Raw genomic sequence first — 23,839 nt, forward strand, 5'->3', positions numbered from 1 at the left:
CTCCACCTCTGAGGAAATAACTTTTCTATCTGTAAGCAGTCAAGCTACATTTTACATCATCAGAGGCAGGACTGAACACGCTGGGCAACTTAACTAGACCATCCAAATCCCTAGTGACTTTAAGCTGACACTGTGTTATCAAACTTAGGTTACTTTCTAAAGGACTTGTATGCATGCATATAAGCATAACCAATGGACACAAGACACTGGGGGTTAGGGGAGGCCGGGGGAAGGCCAAGGGGGAGTGGGGGAAGGAGACATATGTACTACTCTTTGTAATATTTTAAGCAATAAAACAAAATTTAAAAAAGAATATAATTTTTCATGAGGATATACTTTATACCAAGGGCTGGCAAACTACAGCCCACAGGCAAATCTGGCCATCCACCTGTTTTTGTAAATAAAGTTTTACATGGGACACAGCCATACCCATTCATTTATATATTGTCTATGGCTGCTTTGTCTGTACAGCAGCAGAGCAGAGTAGTTGTGACAGAAACCATAAGTGACTTACAAAGTATAAAATATGTTCATTTACTATCTGGCCCTTTACAGAAAATATTGCTAACTTCTGCTTTATACTCTTCTGTTCCATGTAGAGTAAATATTCTGAAAGTTTAAATATGGCTTTTATCAATTCTGCATAAGAATCATCAAAAAGGCAATTTCTCAAAAAAGGATGAGATGCCCATCACAAGCCATTATTATTTAAACATTTATCCAACATCAAACATGTGCACATTGCTACTTTTAAACTGTCTCCCTACCCATAAAAAACAAAAATGTATTTCTGTGACACAATACCAGGTAGTTTCATAACATACTTCCTATCCAGTAAGCTCAATCTCAGCTCTAACTTCATCCCATAACTAGAAATGCACCAAGGGGTGAAATATGCCCCAGCTTAAGAGCCAGTGCCTACTTTGGTGTCATTCCTGGCATCCCTGAACTTGTCATGATCGGTGATCATGCAGGTTACCACATATCTCATCAGAACAACATCATCCAATTTACAAACAAGGAATATCACTTAGATTTATTTATAAAACTTAATTTTTTTTTAAAAGAGAAAAGTTAAAAAAAAGAGAGAAAAGTATTCTAAATGTAACTGGAATAAAAATATCTTATAGAGTGTATATGTTAAAATACTATCAATAAATGTTTATTATTACAAAAACAAAATGTATACTAAAGGATGAATATAAATGCTATTAACTTTATGCTAAAAAATAAATATATAACATAGATAGTGAATGTGAATATTAAGATAGTGTTTGGGATAACTTTCTGAAGAATTTTATATCCCTTTTGAGTCAACAAATGTAATTTTAAAATGTAAATTAAATTTTAAAACAAAATTAAGCATTAAATTTTTTCATAATTATTTTCATAAAATTGGTATCTTGAGTTAAAACACGAAACAAAATAATATTTTAAAACTCTACTTAATTTTTAGTAATTTAGTTCAATTTAGGTCATGAGTCTTTCATGAAAATCTTATTGGGATTTGTTCAGATCTTGTGAGGATGAACTAAAAGCAGAATATCAACTTTGTCATCTCAAAATTTCTTGAGAGGAGGAATATTTCCAAAAATCACATACAACCTCATTATATTATCTCTGATGCATGCAACTTTCAGACTGATTATTGTTTTCTAGAAATTTATTCTATGAGGAAGTCAGCTTCGAACAAATTGTGAACTTAACTGTCATCATTTGCCATACAGCCAAATTGGATATCAGTACACCTCTATTTTAAAAAAGTTCTGTCCAGCCCGGCCAGCGTGGTTCAGTGGTTCAGCATTGACCTATGAACCAGGAGGTCAGGGTTCGATTCCTAGTCTGGGCACATGCCCGGGTTGCAGACTCAATCCCCAGTGTGGGGGGTGCAGGAGACAGTCAATCAATGATTCTCTTTCATCATTAATGTTTCTTTCTCTCTCCCTTCCTCTGAAATCAATAAAACAATATATTTTTAAAAAATACTTTTGTCCAGGAAAAGACAAGCTTGTTTTTGTAAAGAAATTTTTATTCTCCTCCATTTGTAACAGAAGCAAAGCCAAATAACACAAAATGTGCTTATTTTATTATAAACTAAATTGAAATAGATAACTTATTTATTACACACTAAATTTCTTAAAGTTACCATAAAAACAAAATACACTTCACACAGAGAAACCTGCCTGTACACAGCAAACTATAACACTACTGCTGAGCAAGGGTTTATTTTAACAAGATCCAAAGTAGCAGAACACACAGAGACTTAAGGTAAAAAGTATGTGTGTGTTTGTGTCTATATATATACATGTATAGATTATATATACTTTTGAAGCTTTCCTATAAATTCTCTTCCATTAATTCTGAGCAACTTGCAAATTCAGTAGTTACCAAAAGCCCAAGGTGTTCTTCCAACAATTTCAGAAATTAACCTTACATTAGACTAGTCAGATAAAACAAAGGAAAACATACCTAAGAACAAACAGCTCTAAAAAACATTTCCTTTCTCCTATTCCAACACTCCAAACATTCAAAAGTATTTAATTCATCGTCATTTATCACTTTTTATTAACCAAACATTACATATGTGTATGTCTTAACCTAGTACCACATTCAGATAATGTATAGAATACAGAAAGATATAAAACAGTGGTATTCTGTTTATACAAAAATGTTAATGATTTAGTTATTTAAGGATAGCTTTTTATATTAGTTAGTTATATTAAATAAAATATTCTATACACTTAATATATAAATTATATTTAGTATACAATGTTTTTTATCAAAACTATTGTCATATAAATATAATAAGATATATTTTTTAATTTCTATATTTTAATGGTTTAGCCTAAGTACCTGAGGTAAAATGTAAGAATTGTGAAATTTAAACATCTGTGAAAGTAATCACATTTTCTTTACTAATGACTAGAATAGAGGTATAAAAGTAAATGAGTAAAAACTTTGATATACATGGTAGTCAAGTCAAACATGTCTCATTTAAAATATACAAGTCATAAGTCACATGAACAAAGCCCCTCAGATTAACAAAACAAAAAAAATCACCCCAGAAAAAAATTCTTTTTTAATGCCTTTGGTATATAAAAAAATATTTGTGGTTCATTTCTATATAAAGGAAATCAGGAATATTTCACTGAAGTTCTTAAAAGTATTTTCAATGAGTTTATTGAGTAGTGATAAAAAGCAAATGGCATGACTGTTGGGCAATAACTGTCTGAAAGATGATTAACAATTTGTACTAAAAATCAGAGATGGGTCTGTTTACTCATCTTAACCATTACTTAATAACATGATGTGGAAGAAGACAATAATGCAACATACCTGGTGAACCTGAATTTCCACTTTAAGAGCTTCCTGTAGAGTCTGCAACTCCATCCTCCACCTTCTCCACTTTCTCTTATGTCTGCTAATTCTATAGTTTCTTTAGCCTCCGTTTAAAATAACAAACTCCTCTTCTCACTGCAGCTGCAGAGATCAATCAATGTTTTGGATCATTATGTTAGGTATAAAGGAAATATTCATGTTAAATACAATACATTTATAATAGTTGAAAAATATTTGATTCTCTAGCACAGGACAAGAAATTTCCCAAACAGAATTCTTTTCAAAACGAGTATTTTTGTATTGAATTGATACAAAACTTGCTGGGTTTTATTATTTGAACATTCCTCTACACTACAGAACACTTCAAAGAAGTAAGAAAGGAGAAAATCAGTGTTTAACCTGGTCATGAAAACAGCTATGAACCTACTATGTGCTCAGTACCATACTACATACTAAATTCTAAGGATACAGAGCTCAACAAGACCCCTTCTGCCCTAAAAGAGTTGGGAATTTAGAGGGGGAGACTACAATCATCCAAGACTCACTTCACGTTCTGTCTTTAGAAAGAGACATATAACAACAGAGTCATGCATTTTCAAACATCACAAAGAGGGAACTGGAAAGTTAAGGATCTCTCAGAGGTTACAGAAGGCCAAAGTACTTCTTTCATTTGGCTGAACTTGTACTGTATTTAAAAAAATTTTAAAAACTGGAAATGGGAAAACTTCACTGAAGTTTATATTCAACAAATTAATACTTTACACAAAGACAAGGCAATGTAACTATGTTTTCCACAAAGTTATAAAAGCAGTATTAAAAATAAATCTATTGTGCACAACAGATAAGGTGGTCTAGCAATGGAAAAGACGTTTCCAGCTTTACAACGAACACTATCTTCTTTTCGAGGCTGAGTGCATCTCTTTGGCTATGTGCATAACTGCACGTGGAGGAATGTCAAAAGTCATGTATATATGGGAATCTTCCTATCCTGCTCTGCTCCTCACTACTGCAATTTAAGTTAACTCAGTGGCTAATTTCTCTTTTAATATTTTTTCTTTTTTCTTGCATGTAGCTTTTGACATGATTTTAGGTACTCTCCCAAAGCAAAGTTTGCTTCTGTCTGAATAAATTTAAACTTTTCGTCTTTGTACCTATAAAACTTGTAGTTAGGGCAACTTTTCAGCATTCTTAAAAATAGAGAAGGGAACAATCAGGAGGCTAAAATAAGCTTTACTCCTTAAACCAAGTCAATGAGATTCATAATCTTTACACTTTTTACAAATTATTTATCTATGGACAAAGTCCATTGTAAACCTACATTTTCTTAAAACTTCTTTAAAACCTGATTTGACAATTATAATAAAATCATTAACTATAGACTATATAGTTGTCAATATTAGTTTTTATTATATTTGCTTAACCTCACTAGGCTTAAAACATCACTACAGACAATCTCTCCCCTAGGGCTTATACATTGCTTTGTAGCATAAAAATACTCTAACTTAACAATAAATTTCAAAAGTGTAAAATTACTTCAAACTCACTTGTGGAGGCTAGAAAAGGATTATTGTACAATAATATTATCAACCAAAAATTTTATAAAGATGATATGTTTAGGGGATATAATTTGGAAAAGAAGACATACTTTGATGAACAAACCTGGGCTTTTCAGCTACTTACTATCTTAGAAAATCTTTGGAACTATAATAAACAAACAAACAAAGATAAGAATCATTAAGTTACTGACTTAGACCAAGGTTTTTGTTATGTAAGTTTACATTACATACAAACTCACATGTTAAAACTACACAGCCATTTCCATTTTAAATACTAAAAGAATCTCTCTACTAAAATTCTTGACTTACATACTCAAGTTCTTCCTGAAAACAGTACTTAAATTAGTTTTAATTTTACAGAAAATGTCTCCAAAAATGATCACAATATTTGCCAAATTAAAAATCATCTTGAAGTTAAAGGGGTATTTTCAACAACAGAAAGGCCATATTTTATTTTATTGGTAGTTAACATATAATGTTATAGCTCAACTCAACTCATACAAACAGCAAGTTAAAAACATGGAGAACTTAGAATATAAACAAAAAAGAGTTAACATATTTTACAGGTAGAATGCTCACAAATTAATTTTTAAAAACTAAAAAAGCAGTTCACTAAAGAAGAAATAACAACAATCAACAAACATGAAAACACCCACCTTCAATAGTCATTTAAGTGTACATCTTAAGAAGGTAAGTTTTGTCTATCAAACTGACAAAGACTTATAAAATAGTAATACCATGAGCGTTCTAGAGTTTGGGTCAGGTGGCACTTTCATAATTTGCCACTGGTTATCTCTGGGAGGGGGTAGTACTAACGGTTATTTACTTTCTTATTTTCAGAGTATAAAAATTTCAAAATTTTCTATATTTTGCTATTTAAAAATATGCACTTATTTTTAAATAACAAAAAATTAACTGAAGAATGCTAGATAAAGCATCAGAAACTTTTATACTGAGGAAATAAAATGTTCAGGAAACGAAAAAGTAAAACCTGGAGGCTCTAAATGTCAGAGTGCCTGGCAGGATAAGAAGCCTGCAGCTCACGTTACTGAGGAGCTGACAGCTTTTACTTCCTTCATCAGATTGTTGTCTACTTATTAGAGATCCACAGACACACATTTTATTTGTCAAGAACTCTAAAGGCTAATTACTCATTTTATTTCAAAATAAAACATTTAAAAGAAGGGTTAAAAAGGTAGTGACCTGTCATAGAGAAAAATTTATGGGGGATTAGAAGATATATTTGATATCCTTCTTCAAAAGGGCTCGTTGTAGATAGCAATTTTAAGAGATTGGTCTCTGCCTAAAGGAACAAATTATATACATATATTTATAGCTTACAAAAACAATGCAAGCACATGTTGAATCCTTCTTTAAAATATTTTGGGGGCTTAGTCAACTCATGCAGCCGTCATGTGAAGACCATCTGGGGGCAGTTTATAGCATCATAAAGAAGATATGATTTTGCTAAATCTGAAAAAGATGGTTTAGCATACTTTGACCAACTCTAATAAGTTCTAAATAACAAATAAGTTGTAGGTACAAATAAACAGCTTCACAAAATAGTAATAGACACATTTTATTGAAGTACAATGCCTTTCACCACCCAACAGCTCTAAATGCCACCATCAGAAAGGACAATTGCCTGGCACAAAATATCAACATTTGTTATCTTCAAAACTATACATATCAAACCACTGGGACACCTAATAGCCTCTCACCTTCAAATAATAAAAAACCAAAAACACAGACAAATAAAAACTCCACCCACCAACCATTCAAAACAATAATCAAGTCTCACTGAGAAAGGCAGCTGTGATGTCTGGAAAGAACACTGTCTGTCCCCAAAAACAAACAAAAAAACTGATTCCACTTACTCACCATGTAATCACTCTCAGCCTCAGGGTTTTTAAAATTTGTTTGTATGTTTGCTTATAAATCAGGAAAATGGGAACAGTGCCACCTACTTCATAAAAATGGTATGAGGTTTGAATAAGGTAAATACCATGTGAAAAGCCCTTTGTAAACTGTAAGGTCCTATGCTATTCCTAACACACTTAGTGCTTCTATTCAGGCACATAACTTTTTTATAAACTTCTCAACACAGTAGATTGCTGAGAGGATAGTATGCTTTCCTATTTTTAAATTTTCTAAAAAAAGGGCTTTCCTGGCTAACATCAACAAATCGACAAACAACAAGTGCTGGCGAGGATGTGGAGAAAAAGGAACCCTCTTACACTACTGGTGGGAATGCAGACTAGCGCAGCCACTGTGGAAAACAGTATGGCATTTCCTCAAAAAATTAAAAATAAAACTTCCATTTGACCCAGTAATCCCACTTCTAGGAATATATCCCAAGAAAACAGAAACACCAATCAGAAAGGATATATGCACCCCTATGGTCATAGCAGCACAATTTACCATAGCTAAGATTTGGAAACAGCCTAAGTGCCCATCAGCAGATTAGTGGATTAGAAAACTGTGGCACATCTACACAATGGAATACTACGCTGCTGTAGAAAAAAGAAGGAGTTCTTACCATTTGCAATAACATGGATGGAACTGGAGAGAGCATTATGCTAAGCGAAATAAGCCAGTCAGAGAAAGATAAATATCACATGATCTCACTCATTTGTAGAATATAATGAACAACATAAACTGATGAACAAAAATAGAACCAGAGTCATAGAAGGATCAAATAGACTGTCCAACCTATGAGGGAAGGTGGGAGGTGAGGGGGTAAGAGATCATCCAAAGGACTTGTATCCATGCATATGAGCATAGCCAATAGACACAGATGGTAGGGGGGTGAGGGCATGTGCTGGGGAGTGGGGGCAGCCGGGGAGAGGTCAATGGGGGGAAAAGGAGACTTACGTAGTATTTTAAACAATAAAATTTTTTTTTCAAAAAAGGGCTTCCCAACTATTTTTCTGGGTACAGTTCTGCTTGGAGATATGTGACTGCCAGGTCTTTCATTATGATTCTAATAAAGTTGTCATGCTGTAACTTTGAATTCACTGCTAAGAAACACTGCTCTGTTCCTGAACTGCTTATAAACTCTTTATCAATCAAAACTCCACTTGTCAACAAAGTTTCTTTAACTAACAGTAAGGCCATAATACATTGTGCCCCCAGACTGAATTCCCTAGAAACGGTTAGCTCTGTGTTCTCTATACTGTAGAATTACTTGGTGTAAGACTCCACTTTTGATCTATCATCTTAGAACAGTGTTTTAAATAGGTATAATTTTTTTAAATATAAAAAGTAGAAAGTCTTGACAGATCAATGTATCCTCCTTACTTGTCACATGCTTACTACTAGAATATCAGGTTTTAGAGAACCAAGATGGCGGCATAGGTTAAAGCCGGAGTTTGCTGCTTTGAACAACTACTTCAAAAGTAAAACCAAAAAACGGAAGGGACATCACCCAGAACCACAGGAACGCTGGCTGAGTGGAAGTCCTACAACTAGGAGGAAAGAGAAACGCATACGGACACTCAGAGGAGGCACAGTGCTGAAGTCAAATTTTGAGGTGCGGAGTGCGAGGAGCGGGCTGGCGGCGGAGGGCGCGGTTGGCGTTTTCAATCAGGAGGGAGTCGCAGACTCTGAGCTCCAGATCCGGGCGAGTCTTTAGGGACCCAGACTCAAACGGGAGAAGCGGGACTGTCTGGCTTCGGTCAGAGCGAGTGCAGCTTTCTCTCCGAGGTTTGCAGCCGTTGCTGGGACTCAGAGAAGCAGAGCCCCTGGGGACAGGACTGAGAGATGCCATAACTGCTCTCTCTGGCCCACCTTATTGATCCTGTGGGACCCGCTCCGCCCAAGCCCTGCACAGAGGCATTTGCCGGATAGCCTCAGGCAAAGGCTAGATTAGCACCTCACTAGAGGACAGAAGTTCTCTCACTGCTGACACAGCTGATTCTCATAGCACTTGGCCTGGAGGTCAAACCCTCCCTGGAATTAGCTACAACAATCAAGATTTAACTATAAGACTGCGAACAAAGACCACTAGGGGGGTGCACCAAGGAAGCATAACAAAATGCGGAGACAAAGAAACAGGACAAAATTGTCAATGGAAGATATAGAGTTCAGAACCACACTTTTAAGGTCTCTCAAGAACTGTTTAGAAGCCGCCGATAAACTTAATGAGATCTACAAGAAAACTAATGAGACCCTCGATCTTATATTGGGGAACCAACTAGAAATTAAGCATACACGGACTGAAATAAAGGATATTATACAGACTCCCGAGAGCAGAACAGAGGAGCGCAAGAATCAAGTCAATGATTTGAAATGCGAGGAAGCAAAAAACACCCAACCGGAAAAGCAAAATGAAAAAAGAATCCAAAAATGCGAGGATAGTGTAAGGAGCCTCTGGGACAGCTTCAAGCGTACCAACATCAGAATTATAGGGGTGCCAGAAGATGAGACAGAGCAAGATATTGAAAACCTATTTGAAGAAATAATGACAGAAAACTTCCCCCACCTGGTGAAAGAAATGGACTTACAGGTCCAAGAAGCGCGGAGAACCCCAAACAAAAGGAATCCAAAGAGGACCACACCAAGACACATCATAATTAAAATGCCAAGAGCAAAAGATAAAGAGAGAATCTTAAACACAGCAAGAGAAAGAAACTCAGTTACCTACAAGGGAATACCCATACGACTGTCAGCTGATTTCTCAACAGAAACTTTGCAGGCCAGAAGGGAGTGGCAAGAAATATTCAAAGTGATGAATACCAAGAACCTACAACCAAGATTACTTTATCCAGCAAAGCTATCATTCAGAACTGAAGGTCAGATAAAGAGCTTCACAGATAAGGAAAAGCTAAAGGAGTTCATCACCACCAAACCAGGATTATATGAAATGCTGAAAGGTATCCTTTAAGAAGAGGAAGAGGAAGAAAAAGGTAAAGATACAAATTATGAACAACAAATATGCATCTATCAACAAGTGAATCTAAGAATCAAGTGAATAAATAATCTGATGAACAGAATGAACTGTTGATTATAATAGAATCAGGGACATAGAAAGGGAGTGGACTGACTATTCTTGGGGGGGAAAGGGGTGTGGGAGATGCGGGAAGAGACTGGACAAAAATCGTGCACCTATGGATGAGGACAGGGGGTGGGGAGTGAGGGCGGAGGGTAGGGCGGGAACAGGGAGGAGGGGAGTTATGGGGGGGGAAAAAGAGGAACAAATGTAATAATCTGAACAATAAAGATTTAATTAAAAAAAAAGAATATCAGGTTTTAATTTGTGCAAAATACTATGTATCTAACATGTTAGGAGATAAAACAATAACTTTTAACTAATAGCGCTAAAAATTATCATGGATGCTAAAAATAATAAAATTATTTTAGTAATACTTATTGAAAACTAACATTTACTAACAGGAATCAATAAAAATGACATAAAAACCCAATGTAATATCTGTTATTGTTGTTTTTATGGTGGTAGCTCTTTGGTACCACTCCACAGGTCAACAAAAAAAAAAAATGCTCCTGCACAGAACTGGACATCTTGATTTTAGAGGCTTCTGATAAGTTTACTATATTCAAATCCTGGTATTATACTGCTGACAAAAATCACTTCAGCTAGTGAGATTGGTATTTCCTAACCATTAAGCTAAATTTCTACACACACACACACACACACACACACACACACACACACACACCCCTAGATTTATGATTATCTAAGTGTCTGAATGTGCTTGAGGAACAAAATATACATTTTTCCCCATTTGTTATTTTGGGAGGAGGAGGCCAGGTCTTCATTTAAAAAAAAAAAGTAATACTGACACAGATCATACTGTTACAACCCAAGGGTGTGAGTGTTTTGAGTCAGGTCAGATCCCCACAGCACCCTCCTTCCCAGGTCTGGGGCAGTGTCCTGCACCTCTCCTTACCACCAGCGTTCATTCTAACATCCCATTTCTACCTCAGCTTCCTGGGCCCAGGCCTAGCTGGCACACACACACACACTCTTCTATTTCCCACTTTTCTTTACAGAAATCAAGCATGTTTACTAAAATCATCCTAACTATACCCAATCAGAATGTTGACGTAAATTTAAAAATTCACAGAAATTCAAAATGAAGAAGGCTGGAGATCAGTGTATGAGCATAGTGACAATGAGGCTAAAATTTTAGAATTGGTTGCCACATTTACCTGAATACTATTTAATGACAAAAAAAATAGTCCAGACAAGTGTGGCCAGAATCATATACATATTTGCTACACAAAGGTTAACACAGAGGATATGGCAGTCTTGGCATAAGCAGTATGTACTTAATAGAAGTGGAAGATATGGGTGATAGATTTCAGATCAATTTAAGGAAGAGCTAAGGATTAGAGCTGTACAAAAAAGGAATGGGTTACCTTATGAGGTAGTGGGCTCCCTGTTATTAGAAGTATTCAAGAATGCTGCATATCATATCCCCCTCTTGGAGATTCACAATGCACATTAGCATATTAAAGGTTCTGAGAAGTCCTGCAGTAAAGAAACCTGTTTAACTTTAATGCAGCATTTCCTAAATTATTTGACTACAGAACATTTTCCTACCCCCACCCAACCTCAGTAATATTTATTCATTTCTGTGGAACTAGAGTTCCTCAGAATACATTAAAGAAAATAATGAGCTACATTTTTAAGTAACTGTAATATTAAATATGTACCCGAATAACAATCTGTTAGGGATATAGGAAAAGAAATTGCCCTATTGGGTAAAGGGCTGGACAAGGGCCTCTTAAGGTCCCTTTTCTAAGACTGTATGATTCTATCACATCTCAGAGTAAAGGGCGTTGGGGTCTTGATTATTTATTTAAAAAGATTCCATGAGAGAAAGGCAAGTAAAATAAAAAGGAGTAAATGAAAGGTTAACTGGTTCAAATGCCTCCCTTTCATGTTCAAAACCCAATCCCTACAAGGAAAGAAAGACACCTCAAAGAACCCTAAATTATCAAAAAGAAGCCTTAACCAAATATCTACTCCACACATTAAGTTAATTACTATTTGAGAGAGAGAATTAAAACAAAACAAAAAAAAAATCAAAAAGGATAGCTTTGCATTAGGGGACTACCCTATTCCAGCTATCTTGTTTGAATGTAATTTTTTATCGTAATACATGCTCTCCAAATAAGGTTAATATTTTTTTGATCCTTAGTCACTAGACTGCCCTGAGCAATCTGTGATTCTGAATTAGACGTTCAGAGAAACGATTAAGTGTGATGATTTATAAGCTGTTAAAGTAGATTTTAAAGTAGTTATTAGAGAAAAAAATGTTTACCTATATGCCCCACACTGCTACATTTCTTTTTTTAATTTTTTTCCTCTTTAAGAATTATACAAAACAACACACATTAAAAATGTAATATCTATCATGAAGCCAATCTAACATTAAGTTTAAGCTATATATAAATGCTTAAGAGTCCCAAATTTCAAAGTCAAGGTTCCCATAGTTACATTAACCTGGCCATTTTGCACATATACTAAGGCCAGGAAATTTAACAGCATATTAAGTAATACAAAACACAATGGGAACCTTAACTTTTGAATTTCCTGACTTGTGAATTTTCAGCTCTAACCACTGCATTAAGGACATTTTTGACACAGGGGACCTTTACATTTTAACAGGTTATTGAATGCAGGAACATGCAAGCCTAGCAGTATTATTAGAAACACAAACGCATTTGAGATTTGGCTATATGAAATTAGACAAAAATTCACTTTCACTTGGTGCAAACAGCAAAGCCTCATTTCTGGGAAGAGAGCTTTTTTGCAAAAATTCACTGAACAGTTGAATTATTATCCAACTAGCATCAGGAACACCTTGCCTGCCTGGCAAAAGTACTTACCAATTTTGGGGAAACTGGCCCTCCTTCAGCACTCTTGCTCCCTATAACAGAAGGGAAAAATGCTATTAGATGACAAACACAGATTTATGACATGTCATCAAAAGCTGAAGACCTAAAGATCTCTACCTGATTTTAAGAAGAAAAAAACAAAACACACAAAAATCTCCAAAGCAATAAAACCCAAAAGAAAGGAAGAGATAGGTAGTTTTTACAGCAAGAAAGAATTCAAGAGCAGTTAAATCTCTAATTTTCCAGTTTTTTCACTTTTCCACTTTTTTCAAGATAAGGAAAAGTTGATTTTCCTTTCCTAAGAGACACACAGAATTGAAATGCACCTCATCTAAACAACACACAAATATACTCTCATGCCCAACAAACGACCTTCACTATTTGTTGTTTTATATTAACAAATTGAGCTAACATCATTGGCCCTTAGTTTGATCTACGTAAAAGGCCTTTTTTCAATTAATCTTGAAATGGACTTGTCTTCTATGAGGCTTTAAAATTCACAGCATTTTATATGTATAGCCATAATTTTAACTAAACTTTTCATTCACATTCTTAAAGTCTGTTTTAGACTATAAATCATCTATATATATAAAGGCCCAGTGACCGAACGGTGGGACGACCAGACAATCAGTCACTATGACACGCACTGACCACCAGGGTTCAGACACTCAACGCAGGAGCTGCCCCCTGGTGGTCAGTGCACTCGCACAGTGGGAGTGCCGCTCCGCTGACCAGGATGAGCAGCACTCCCACAAGGGGCCAATCCCTGCAGGCTATGCCCCCCACCAGTGCACAAATCTGTGCACTGGGCCTACAGTGTAATGTAAAAGTGACTTTCTCTATGCCACTTATTTAATCAGTGGGGAAAAAAGTCAGGGAAAAATAATCAAGGTTTTGGGATCCCAATCCAATTCTCAGTGATGCTTTTATCAATTGTGTTTTCAAAAGATTAATAAACTTCATTAAGTTGACTTCAAGGTGAGAAAAGTCAAGCCAGGCTATACTGTATCCTTTTAACTCTTCCTCCCCAAATTTTTCTCTCTCAAAAAAAATTAGGAAACACAAATTTAAACTTCCCCCCTAATATTTTAGTATTAAATTATTTAAACTCCACATACCATGCTCTAAACCTACAAATACCCTCCTTATGCTTTAAACATAGTACGTTTGTTGACTGATGTCACTCCAATAATGGTCTCATTTCCTCAAGGGATATTTCAAGAAGTCTTCATGTCATTCAGATTATAAAATTTTTATTTAATCATATGCAGTCATACCAAACATATAGTAATTTAAAGGGCCTGAATTTGTGCAGTTAACATTCATTTCCAAAATGTTCCATCCTGCCTTTTCTTTAGTAGCAGTACTTTTTTAAAGTTCTCAAGTCCATATAAAATGGCAATTTCAATTACCAAGATTAGAAAAACTCTCAAACAAAAGAAAAATCATGCAAAAATCTATAGAATAATATGGTTATTAAAAAGTGGATTCTTAACAATTTTGAATTGTTAACAATGTGTGGTGATGATATTAACTAAGTTTATTGTAATAACCATTTCACAATACATACATATATCAAATAATTATGCTGTATTTCTAAAACTAATACAATGTTATATGTCAATAATATCTTAGTTTTAAAGAGTAGATTCTTAACATTATGGATACCTACAGATTCTGTAGCACTTAAAATAGTACCATGCACATAGCAAATGCTCAGTAAATATTTGTTAAATGAATGAATTCACTGAGTGGACCCTTAACTCTCTGTTGCAGGTTTATTTTCCTTGTTAGTTTTTTCATGCTGGGGATAATTTGTTATGCATCAATCCCCCCACAGCATTATTTGTCAATGAATGACTTTGGACAAAAACATTTAAGAATTATTACAATTTTAAAATATCATGAAAAGGAAAAGCCTGATAATTTGGACTAAATTTAAATTAGAACTTCTGTTCATTAACCCCCCCCCCCCCACACACACACACATACAAAACATTAAGAGAATGAAAAAGCAAACCACAGAATAAGAGACGCTAATTCCAACACATATAATAACAATGGTTTATACTCAGAATATATAAATCATGTTTAAACTCAAAGTGATCAGACAGGATTGGGATGTTAACTATCACTTACATGGCATTTGAGAAAGTATTAAACTCTTCTGAAAAGTCGTATTCAGTAAAAAGGCACCCTGGAGGAACACCTTACCTCCAGGGCATTTCTCTAAAAAACAGCAGTCAATCCCAAATTGATAAAGAATTTTACCATGATATCAACTGCTTGCAGTCACACAGGTACGAATAGAGGTTAAGTGACTTACTCAAATGTCACACAGGTAGTTTGGTAGTCAAGCTGGAGAAAAGCTTATGGCCCTGAGATTCTTTTGACTGAACTGGCCTTTCCATTAGACTTCACTTCCTCTTAACCAGCAGCAGCAGTTATTCTTCTAACAAACAAACTACAATAAATTATGGCCAAATATTTTTTGAAAAGTCTACATATAATGTTTAAAGAAAAACCACATAAGTAAGCTATCTAGGGCAAGTTTTAAAGCCTGCAATCCTTTATGCCTGAGGGATCCCTGGGAATGGGCTTCAGAGACCTTTGCCAACTCCATGATACTATGTGCTAAATTCTGTATGTATGAAAATTCTGGAAAAAGGATTCACAGCTTTAAAAAGATTCCCAAAGAGGTTCAGATACCCCAACAGAGTAAATTATTTTTAGACTAGTGATTCTTAGACACTGCATCAGAACTACTAAAGTGTTTTCTCTGAGACTGATTATTAATTGACTATTATTTGGAAATTGTTGAGAAAAAAAGAAAAGGAAATATTTTATTTCTATAATTTAATATGAATAAATTAGCCGCAAAAAAGATTTATATATAAATTTTTACTTTTTGCACTATTGGTACAAAAAACCTATTTTAAGTCTGAAATGCAAGATTGATTTTTCTCTTGTTAAGCTGACTGAAAGTTTACTTAATTTGTTTCTCACATACAGTTCACACTTTTGGCTAAAGTAGTTCAAAATGTTCACATTTGCTCAAAGTTTTAAAATATATATTTGTTCTTGAAAAATACATTCAAAATCTGTCAGTTGAAATGAAATTATTTTTGCTTTAGTCATATTAACTTGCTAACATAACTTTATAGGAGTTTTTACAAACTGAAGATTATTCACCTCAGATCCTCACAGACAGATGCTTTACTTAGAACTGGTAAAGAAATTAATTATTCAGATTTCTGATCTGGTTGTAAAATTTTAAATATCAATAAATCAAAGGTCATTGGGGGATAGGGGAGGCTAGGGGACTGTCTAGGGCGGGGGGATAAAATGGACACATATGTAATACCCTTTGTAATACTTTAAGCAATAAATTAAAAAAAATAAATAAATCAAAGGTATAGTAACTACTTATTATCTTTATATAATGTCTAAAACCTCTGTACATGAAGAATATACATTCAACAAACACATTTTGCAGAGAAAAATGAAATGTTCCATACTAGATCATGGGTTTTTTGTGTTGTTGTTTTTTTGTTTTTGTTTTTTTTAATATATTTTATTGATTTTTTACAGAGAGGAAGGGAGAGAGATAGAGAGTTAGAAACATCGATGAGAGAGAAACATCGATCAGCTGCCTCCTGCACATCTCCTACTGGGGATATGCCCGCAACCCAGGTACATGCCCTTGACCGGAATCGAACCCGGGACCCTTCAGTCCGCAGGCCGACGCTCTATCCACTGAGCCAAACCGGTTTTGGCATGTTGTTTTTTTTAGATCATGTTTTTTTGTTGTTGTTTTTTTGTTAATCCTTACCTGAGGACATTTTCCCATTGATTTTTAAGGAGAGTGGAAGAGAGAGGGAAAGATAGAGAGAAACATCGATGTGTGAGAAACACATGGATTGGTTGGCTCCTGCAAGAGCCCCAACCAGGGCCTGGGGCCAGGGAGGAGCCTGCGACAAGGTACCTGCCCTTGACGGCAATGGAACCTGGAACCCTTTGGTCCGCAGGCCAATGCTCTATCCACTGAACAAACCCAGCTAGGGCCTAGATCATGTTTTAAATTAGGCTAAAATTCATCCCACTACAAATTTCAAATGATTAAGTTTACAGTGTATGCTCAATCACAAACTTTGGTAAAGGACTAGAACAGCACAGATAACTGTCATTCAAAGACACTTTAAAATGTCACCTTACACAGAAGATTCAATCTCTTTCTTTTTCACCTATAACAAAGCTGATACACTAATTTTATATACAATAAGTTTTAGTGCTTTTTATCAACCTAACTTCTAAACAGAAAGCATATTAAATTTGAAATAAATGTAAATGCAAATAAGTGCTCAGAAGAAAAAGCAGAATCCTGCCTAATGGGATTTAGTCCTTTAGGCCCCAATATCATAATCATCTCTCTTGCCCCCCTCTCTCTTACTCTCTCGTGGACATCCCTCTCTCATTCCCCTCTTACTCTTATTTTTCTCCCCCTTACTCTTTTTTTTTAAAATATATTTTATTGATTTTTTACAGAGAGGAAGGGAGAGGGATAGAGAGTTAGAAACATCGATGAAAGAGAAACATCGATCAGCTGCCTCCTGCACATCTCCCACTGGGGATGTGCCCGCAACCCAAGTACATGCCCTTGACCGGAATCGAACCCGGGACCTTTCAGTCTGCAGGCCGACGCTCTATCCACTGAGCCAAACCGGTTTCGGCTCCCCCCCTTACTCTTAAGCATCATTTTTTCCCCTCATTATGGGGTCATTTTGTTTCTTCTATCTTTAATTTTTTTATGTAAAAAGCCTTCCTTTACTCCATTTCTAGTTATTGTCCCATGGCTATACTCCCATTTATAGCAAAAACACCCTCAAGTGTTAACCACACTCACTGTTGTCTCCTAGTTCTCTGTTGAACCCACTCAGATAGGCCTTTTGCCTTCTTCCATTCTTGTTGAGAGCACCAATGACTTCCCAGTTGCTAAATACAGTAGTAAAGTCTCAGCCCTCACCTCTTGTTCAATCAGTATTATTTAACCCAGTTGATAATTCCTAACTTCTTGAAACCTTTTCTTCTCTTGATTCCCAGATCACTACTCACTCTTTATATATATATATATTTTATTGATTTTTTACAGAGAAGGGAGAGGGATAGACAGTTAGAAACATCGATGAGAGAGAAACATCGATCAGCTGCCTCCTGCACACCTCCTACTGGGGATGTGCCCGCAACCAAGGTACATGCCCTTGACCAGAATTGAACCTGGGACACTTCAGTCCGCAGGCCGATGCTCTATCCACTGAGCCAAACCGGTTAGGGCACTACTCACTCTTGATTTTCCTCCTAATCTCTCTGACCAGTCTTTTGGGTTTCTTTTGCTGGTCCCTTCTCATATCTTAAAACCTCAAAATGTTGAACTGCCCCAGGGTTCAGTTCTTGAAACTCTTCCCATTAGGTAATCGCACTCAGTCTTGTGGCTATAAAAGGATATGTGTACTGGTGACGGACACATTTTTATCTCCAGCCCAGACCTTTCCTTGAATTCCAAACTCATATACCAAATGCCCACTAAACACTTGCCAAAACTAAACTCTTGGCTACTTACCCCCCAACCTCCTCCTCAGAATCATCCTCATCACAATAAATGACAACTCTAAACTTTAAAGTTATCATTGACTCCCCCTTTTCCCACACCCTACATCTAATTCAAGCGCTAACCATCTTGTCTCTATCTTCGAAATATATAGACTGGGAATACCACTACCACCTCCTTGGTCCAAGACACCATCATCTTTCCCCTAGATTATTCAATTGCCTCCTAACTGGCCACCCCTCTTCCATCTTTGTCCCACTACTGTCTATTCTCTCAGCAGTCAGAACGACCTTTTCAAAATCCAAGACAGATTAGTTACTCCTTGGATCAAAATCCTCCAGTGCCTTCCCATCATACTCAGAGAAAATGTTGAAGTCCTTTACAATGGCCCACAACGCTTTAAGCGATTTGGAACTCTGCCACTCTCAGACCTCATCTCCTTCCCTCTTTCCATTGCTCAATCAGCTGCAGCCACTCTGGCCTCTTTTCTGTACTTCAAAAACTCTAAATGAGTTTCCTTCTCAGGAGTTTTCCACTTGTTTTTCCCTCTTGCTGGAACACTCTCTCCCACCAAATACCTTCATGGCTCACTCCCTCAAAATCTTAGGAAAACCTACAGCAGCTGCAAGATTAGAAAACTAAAATAAAGACTAAAACTGTCATCAGAATAGTTTTCCCTCCCCAAACTCAAACTTTGAGGATGATCTTTCCTATACCAAGAATACCCTTTTACTTTCTCTCAGCCTATCCAATCTCACCCAGCCATCCGAGCCCAGATAAACACTCTGACCAATGGAGACCTTCCCGAACCATCCCACCTCCTAGTTCTCCCTTTCTTTGAATTCTTGAGATATTTATCATCTTTCTCATTCATCTTAGAATTTAATCATATACCGTCTCACGTCTCACAATGTACCTTATATGCCTTATCACCTTACCTGAATAACACACACACACACACACACACACACACACACACACACACACACACACACACTAGAAATAATGCTTTGTACAAGTATTTCTCAAACCTAGATCAGGATAAATCTAAAACTTAAAAAAATAGATTCACCAGGCCCTATCCTTAAGATTCTGAATTTTATTATGTCTGATTTGAAGCCCAGATATCTGTGTGTGTGTTTTTAAGTTCAACCAGAAGATTCTAATAGGTAGACAGGATGCAGAACTACAGCCTTCCAGTCCTCTATTTCCTTTAGTACCTAGGAAAGAAGGCTCTCAAATAGCCTAAAGCTAGGGAGGACACCCAGCGTACCAGAACCATATCATCATTTCACAGGGGAAGAATGGTTCAAGAAGTCTAGATGACTAGCCAAAAGCTACACATATAACAAGAGGCAAAGCCCAACCTAACACCCAGATTTACTGCTCTCAATCTAGAAGTCTTCCCACTAGTCTGTGAATAAATAAATGAAAGTAATAAAAATCCACAATTCACAGATAAGTGTAGTAAACAGTGATTATCTAATACTTGACCAATAATTACATTTTCCAAGCTCTAAGACAGCGCACATTATTAGCTTCTACATGCTTGAAAAATGTGAGCAACATTAACTGACAAAAGACTTAAGAGGCCAGAGAGTAATTGTAGAAAGGCTCACAAATAAAAAATTGTTTTACTAAGTCCTCTTATAATATGTACAAAAACTTGTAAAATCATTTATTTTTATAAGTGAGGTATATTAGGAAGAAAGAACAAAAAGAAGAAATCTTGCTTTCATCATGCTATCAAGTACAAAAATCCTATTCACAAACATCCATAGCTCACAAAGCTATAAATGTTTTCTGAGTCTAATCATAACATAAACTTAATTACAGGTCAGATTTAGTAAATCACCCCATATCCCAAGACAACTCAAACTCTTATCTTAATAATAAGTTAACCTCAGAACCAAAACTCTTGTCATCAACAACAAAAAACAATAACTTGGGTATCTGTAAGGCATTACAGGAGTTTGGGTCTATCTTGGTGTACAGGGACTTACGTGAGTGCCTCCGATTAACACTAATGAGTTTTGGGTGTAAAGCATAAACACCAAGGAGGAGGATCCATGCCCAGCTCTGCATCTGTGGAAGCCCTTTCTATTGCACTAACTGCAACTACTGGGAGTTGTTCTCTCAGAAATGGGTTAAGAGACCCAAATTCCTACGTCTCTAAAGCACAGAGATAATTCCAATAAGTCACTAAGGAAGGTCACTGGTAAACACCTGATTTAAAAAATACAAGAAAAAGCTAAACTAAAGGAATGATTAACACTTTAAGACAATTTTATAAAATTGCACTAATATGCACAGAAGAAACTAGTGAACTGCTGGACATAAAATACCTCCCACAACAAAATTAAAACACCAAATTTTTAAAATTAGTGCACAGTAAACCCACAGTAGCCAGAACCTTGTCCAAAGAAACATACACACACACACACACACACACACACAATAACGAAACAAAAACTCTTCCCCTGGTGGAGCCCTAAGTACACTACAATCCTTGCTTTTAAAACACAGAAGAAAACTCCTGCTGCACTGATAGCCAGGAATAATCACAGGGTACTTCCAGACAAACGGATAATGATCACAAGCTGCCAAGGACGACCAAAACTAACTAAATAAAAATTATAGCACCTTATTGTGTTCCATACTGCCTCCCTTCTCAATATAGCACTGCTGTACTCACCAGGCTGGAAAATGAGCAGGTGCCTTTCAGGCTATAGAAAAATTAGTCACACACACACACACACACACACACACACACACCAATCACAAACACAAAGGGAATGATATTCTTTCACTTGAAGGGGCTTACGAAATGCAAGGCTTTGTGGTAGGCCTAGAAAACTAAGAGTAGGCCTTACCGAAGAAGTGAGGAAAAAGCCAAGGTTTATCCCAAATCCACAAAGACTAAAAGAATTAACATTTATTTCAATTAAAAGGCTTTGGAAACAATCCATTATTTAAAATAAATAAAAGAGAACTTAAGATTTCCCCCATTTCTATCACCAAAAGAAAATTAGGATCTTTTCTCTCTTAGTACACAGATTTAGCTCCACAACACAAATAAGAAAGAACCTGAGAAGGCCTGAAAACTAAAAATGGTTCCTTAACGTTCACGTTAAAAAAAAAAAAATCTATGTAGTCCAACATATTGATTCTTTATCACCACTGCTATCGTTAATGAACATTTAGCTTTTTATCTGTACTTTGAAATGTCAATGAGAAACTGAAACAGCTACAATATGCTGGGGATTTTTAACTTTTTAAACAAAACCCACAAAGAAACAGAGGCGTCTGAAGCATAAAGCCTCAATCAGGCTGATAAGTAAGCAGTCCTAAAACTTGAAAGTGAAAGCAATACAGACCAAAAAGAGAGTTTGCTTGATATTAATGCTAGCCTTTAAAACCAAAAATATGTTCTGTTACAGAAGACTGAAATCAGGGCTTCCATTAACCTTGTTTAAAAAAAAATCCCATGAGCATGGATTTTTTTCCTAAGTCTCTTCATCAGAGCAGCATGGGGTCCCATTAGGCACCCTATTTTACTTCCACCTTATAAATAACGTTAGCTGTTCGCTATTTCCATGGAAACGAAGTACAGAGAAACCCACTTAAATGAATACCGGTTAAAGGAATAAGTTTTATTTTAGAAAGGGCTAGCTGCTTTACATGCACTCTATTGGGGAATACTACAAAGTTGTCTTAAGTGTAATTTTTAAAGTATTTTTTTAGTGTAGAGGGAGCTTATTAAGGGTCCTATTAAATAAGTACACTCCTTGCAGTAAACTAAACATGCCAAAGAGCATCATAATGTTAAAGATACCTTTTCAATGCAGTACACATGGGTTTAGATGCACAACTCCCAGACACAGCTCCCAAAGACTACACTTCCCCATGCACTAGGGTAGAATAATTACCCCATGGGTTTAATTTAAACTAATAAAAGCAAGGAAATTTAAAACTAAGGCTACCATCACCTTGTAGTGACTAGTAATGAACAGACCCCACAACTGCAGGCACACAGACAACTTAATACTCTTCCAAAGAGGAGCAAACGAGAGAGCAAATAATTAAGTTCCTAATCACTGTTACTAGGTCCAGGGGTAGCAAGTAATCAAAATTCCCTCCTTAACAAACTATTCATGAGTTGTAACATGTATTCCTTCATCAATCAATACATACGCTCAGCTGAAATAGAACATGGAGAAGGAGAGAGTGCAGAACAAGATTTAGTAATTTCCAACTTCAAGTTGACTCAAATACTGCCCTAGATATTCTAGAAATGACCATTATTGGTGGCCCATAAAAAGTTGCGGATAGGCAAGAGTATATAAAATAAAATGTGATTTGTAAGAGGTAAGAAAACTAAAATCTTTATAGCAGATGTGGTTCTCCATTAAGTTAGTGGTGGCTCAGACATCTTTAATAAGTTAAAAGACAAATGAATTCACTATTATCCTAAAAGGTGACTAACAAACCAACCTGACTATTGCCCCAAGTAACTGCTGGCCATGGTTCTCATTGTAAGAGTTTCCTTACAATCTTTTAAATTTCTCCACATTAGGGAAAATGGAGCAGATCTGTTTGGGGGCCTCCAATTATGGGGACTAACAGGGTTCAGTTGGACACATTTAGCCTTTGGTAATGCTGTGATAAAACCTCTGTTTTCATCCCCCCGCCAAAAGGTGACTAACAGTATTAAATTTACAATGTATGAAAAGAGTTAACATTCTCACACAAACTTTACTTTGAGTACATCAATGTATCTATTTGTATTGCGTATTTTAAAAGTAAAGTTACGTAACTTGTATATTTTACACACTGTAAGACTGGCAGAATGCTAATAATTGCTGGACTTGGGTAACAGACAGGTGGGGTCTGTTAATATTATTCACTCTACTTCTGTGTATGTTTATACATTTTCAAAAAAATAAATTTTAAAAATCCTACAGATTAAGTTAAGGCTGTTGTTTCTATGTATAGAATTAAATAATGAATGAAATGCCTGGTATAGATCTTTAGAAGCTACTAAATTTAAATCCAACATAGCCACTAACTTAATATGTAACTACAGCTAATTTCAAAGTTTTACTTTTTTTACCAAAACAATTCAGTTTACAATTCAAAACCACTAGGAGAAATCTGTAAAGGGGCTGCCATTTTGCAACTATGAACTAATGAAATGTAAACAATCAACACATAATAACTAGGCATCATAGTCATATTTTGTATTTTACAAACTAAAAGAAATTATATTAGCCCTCTCAATTACTAAATCAAAATAATTTCAGAATCAGCAACATCAACATTTCCAATTTCTTTTCCGATAGATCCTCAGGACTACAGAGGGCAGTCGAATACATTAATGCTTCCTATTTCCCTTATCTTAGGTCAGTAACAAGGCTGCTCCTTCCCACACTATGCCCCTACCTCCCCACTATCAGACATACAGCAACTGCTG

At 35.9% G+C, this 23,839-nt stretch overlaps 1 protein-coding gene across 4 annotated transcripts in view; it reads right to left on the reverse strand.

Annotated features, from left to right (window-relative positions):
* Positions 1–23,839, reverse strand: part of PHF21A (PHD finger protein 21A) — a 165,927-nt gene that overhangs the window by 123,893 nt on the left and 18,195 nt on the right. For 2 of the 4 annotated variants that reach the window (XM_081099680.1, XM_081099679.1), the window contains exons 2-3: positions 12,753–12,793; positions 3,337–3,480 (exon numbers count right to left, since the gene is read on the reverse strand). In XM_081099680.1, coding sequence (XP_080955806.1) covers positions 3,337–3,390 — 54 coding nt within the window. In that variant the 5' untranslated portion in view covers positions 3,391–3,480; positions 12,753–12,793. Of the gene's footprint in view, positions 1–3,336; positions 3,481–4,998; positions 5,041–11,276; positions 11,389–12,752; positions 12,794–23,839 lie in introns of those variants that run through there. The other 2 variants (XM_081099678.1, XM_081099681.1) reach the window with 2 other exon arrangements.

The sequence above is a fragment of the Myotis nattereri genome, assembly GCF_964212035.1.
Source record: "Myotis nattereri genome assembly, chromosome: 9".
NCBI lineage: Eukaryota > Metazoa > Chordata > Mammalia > Chiroptera > Vespertilionidae > Myotis > Myotis nattereri.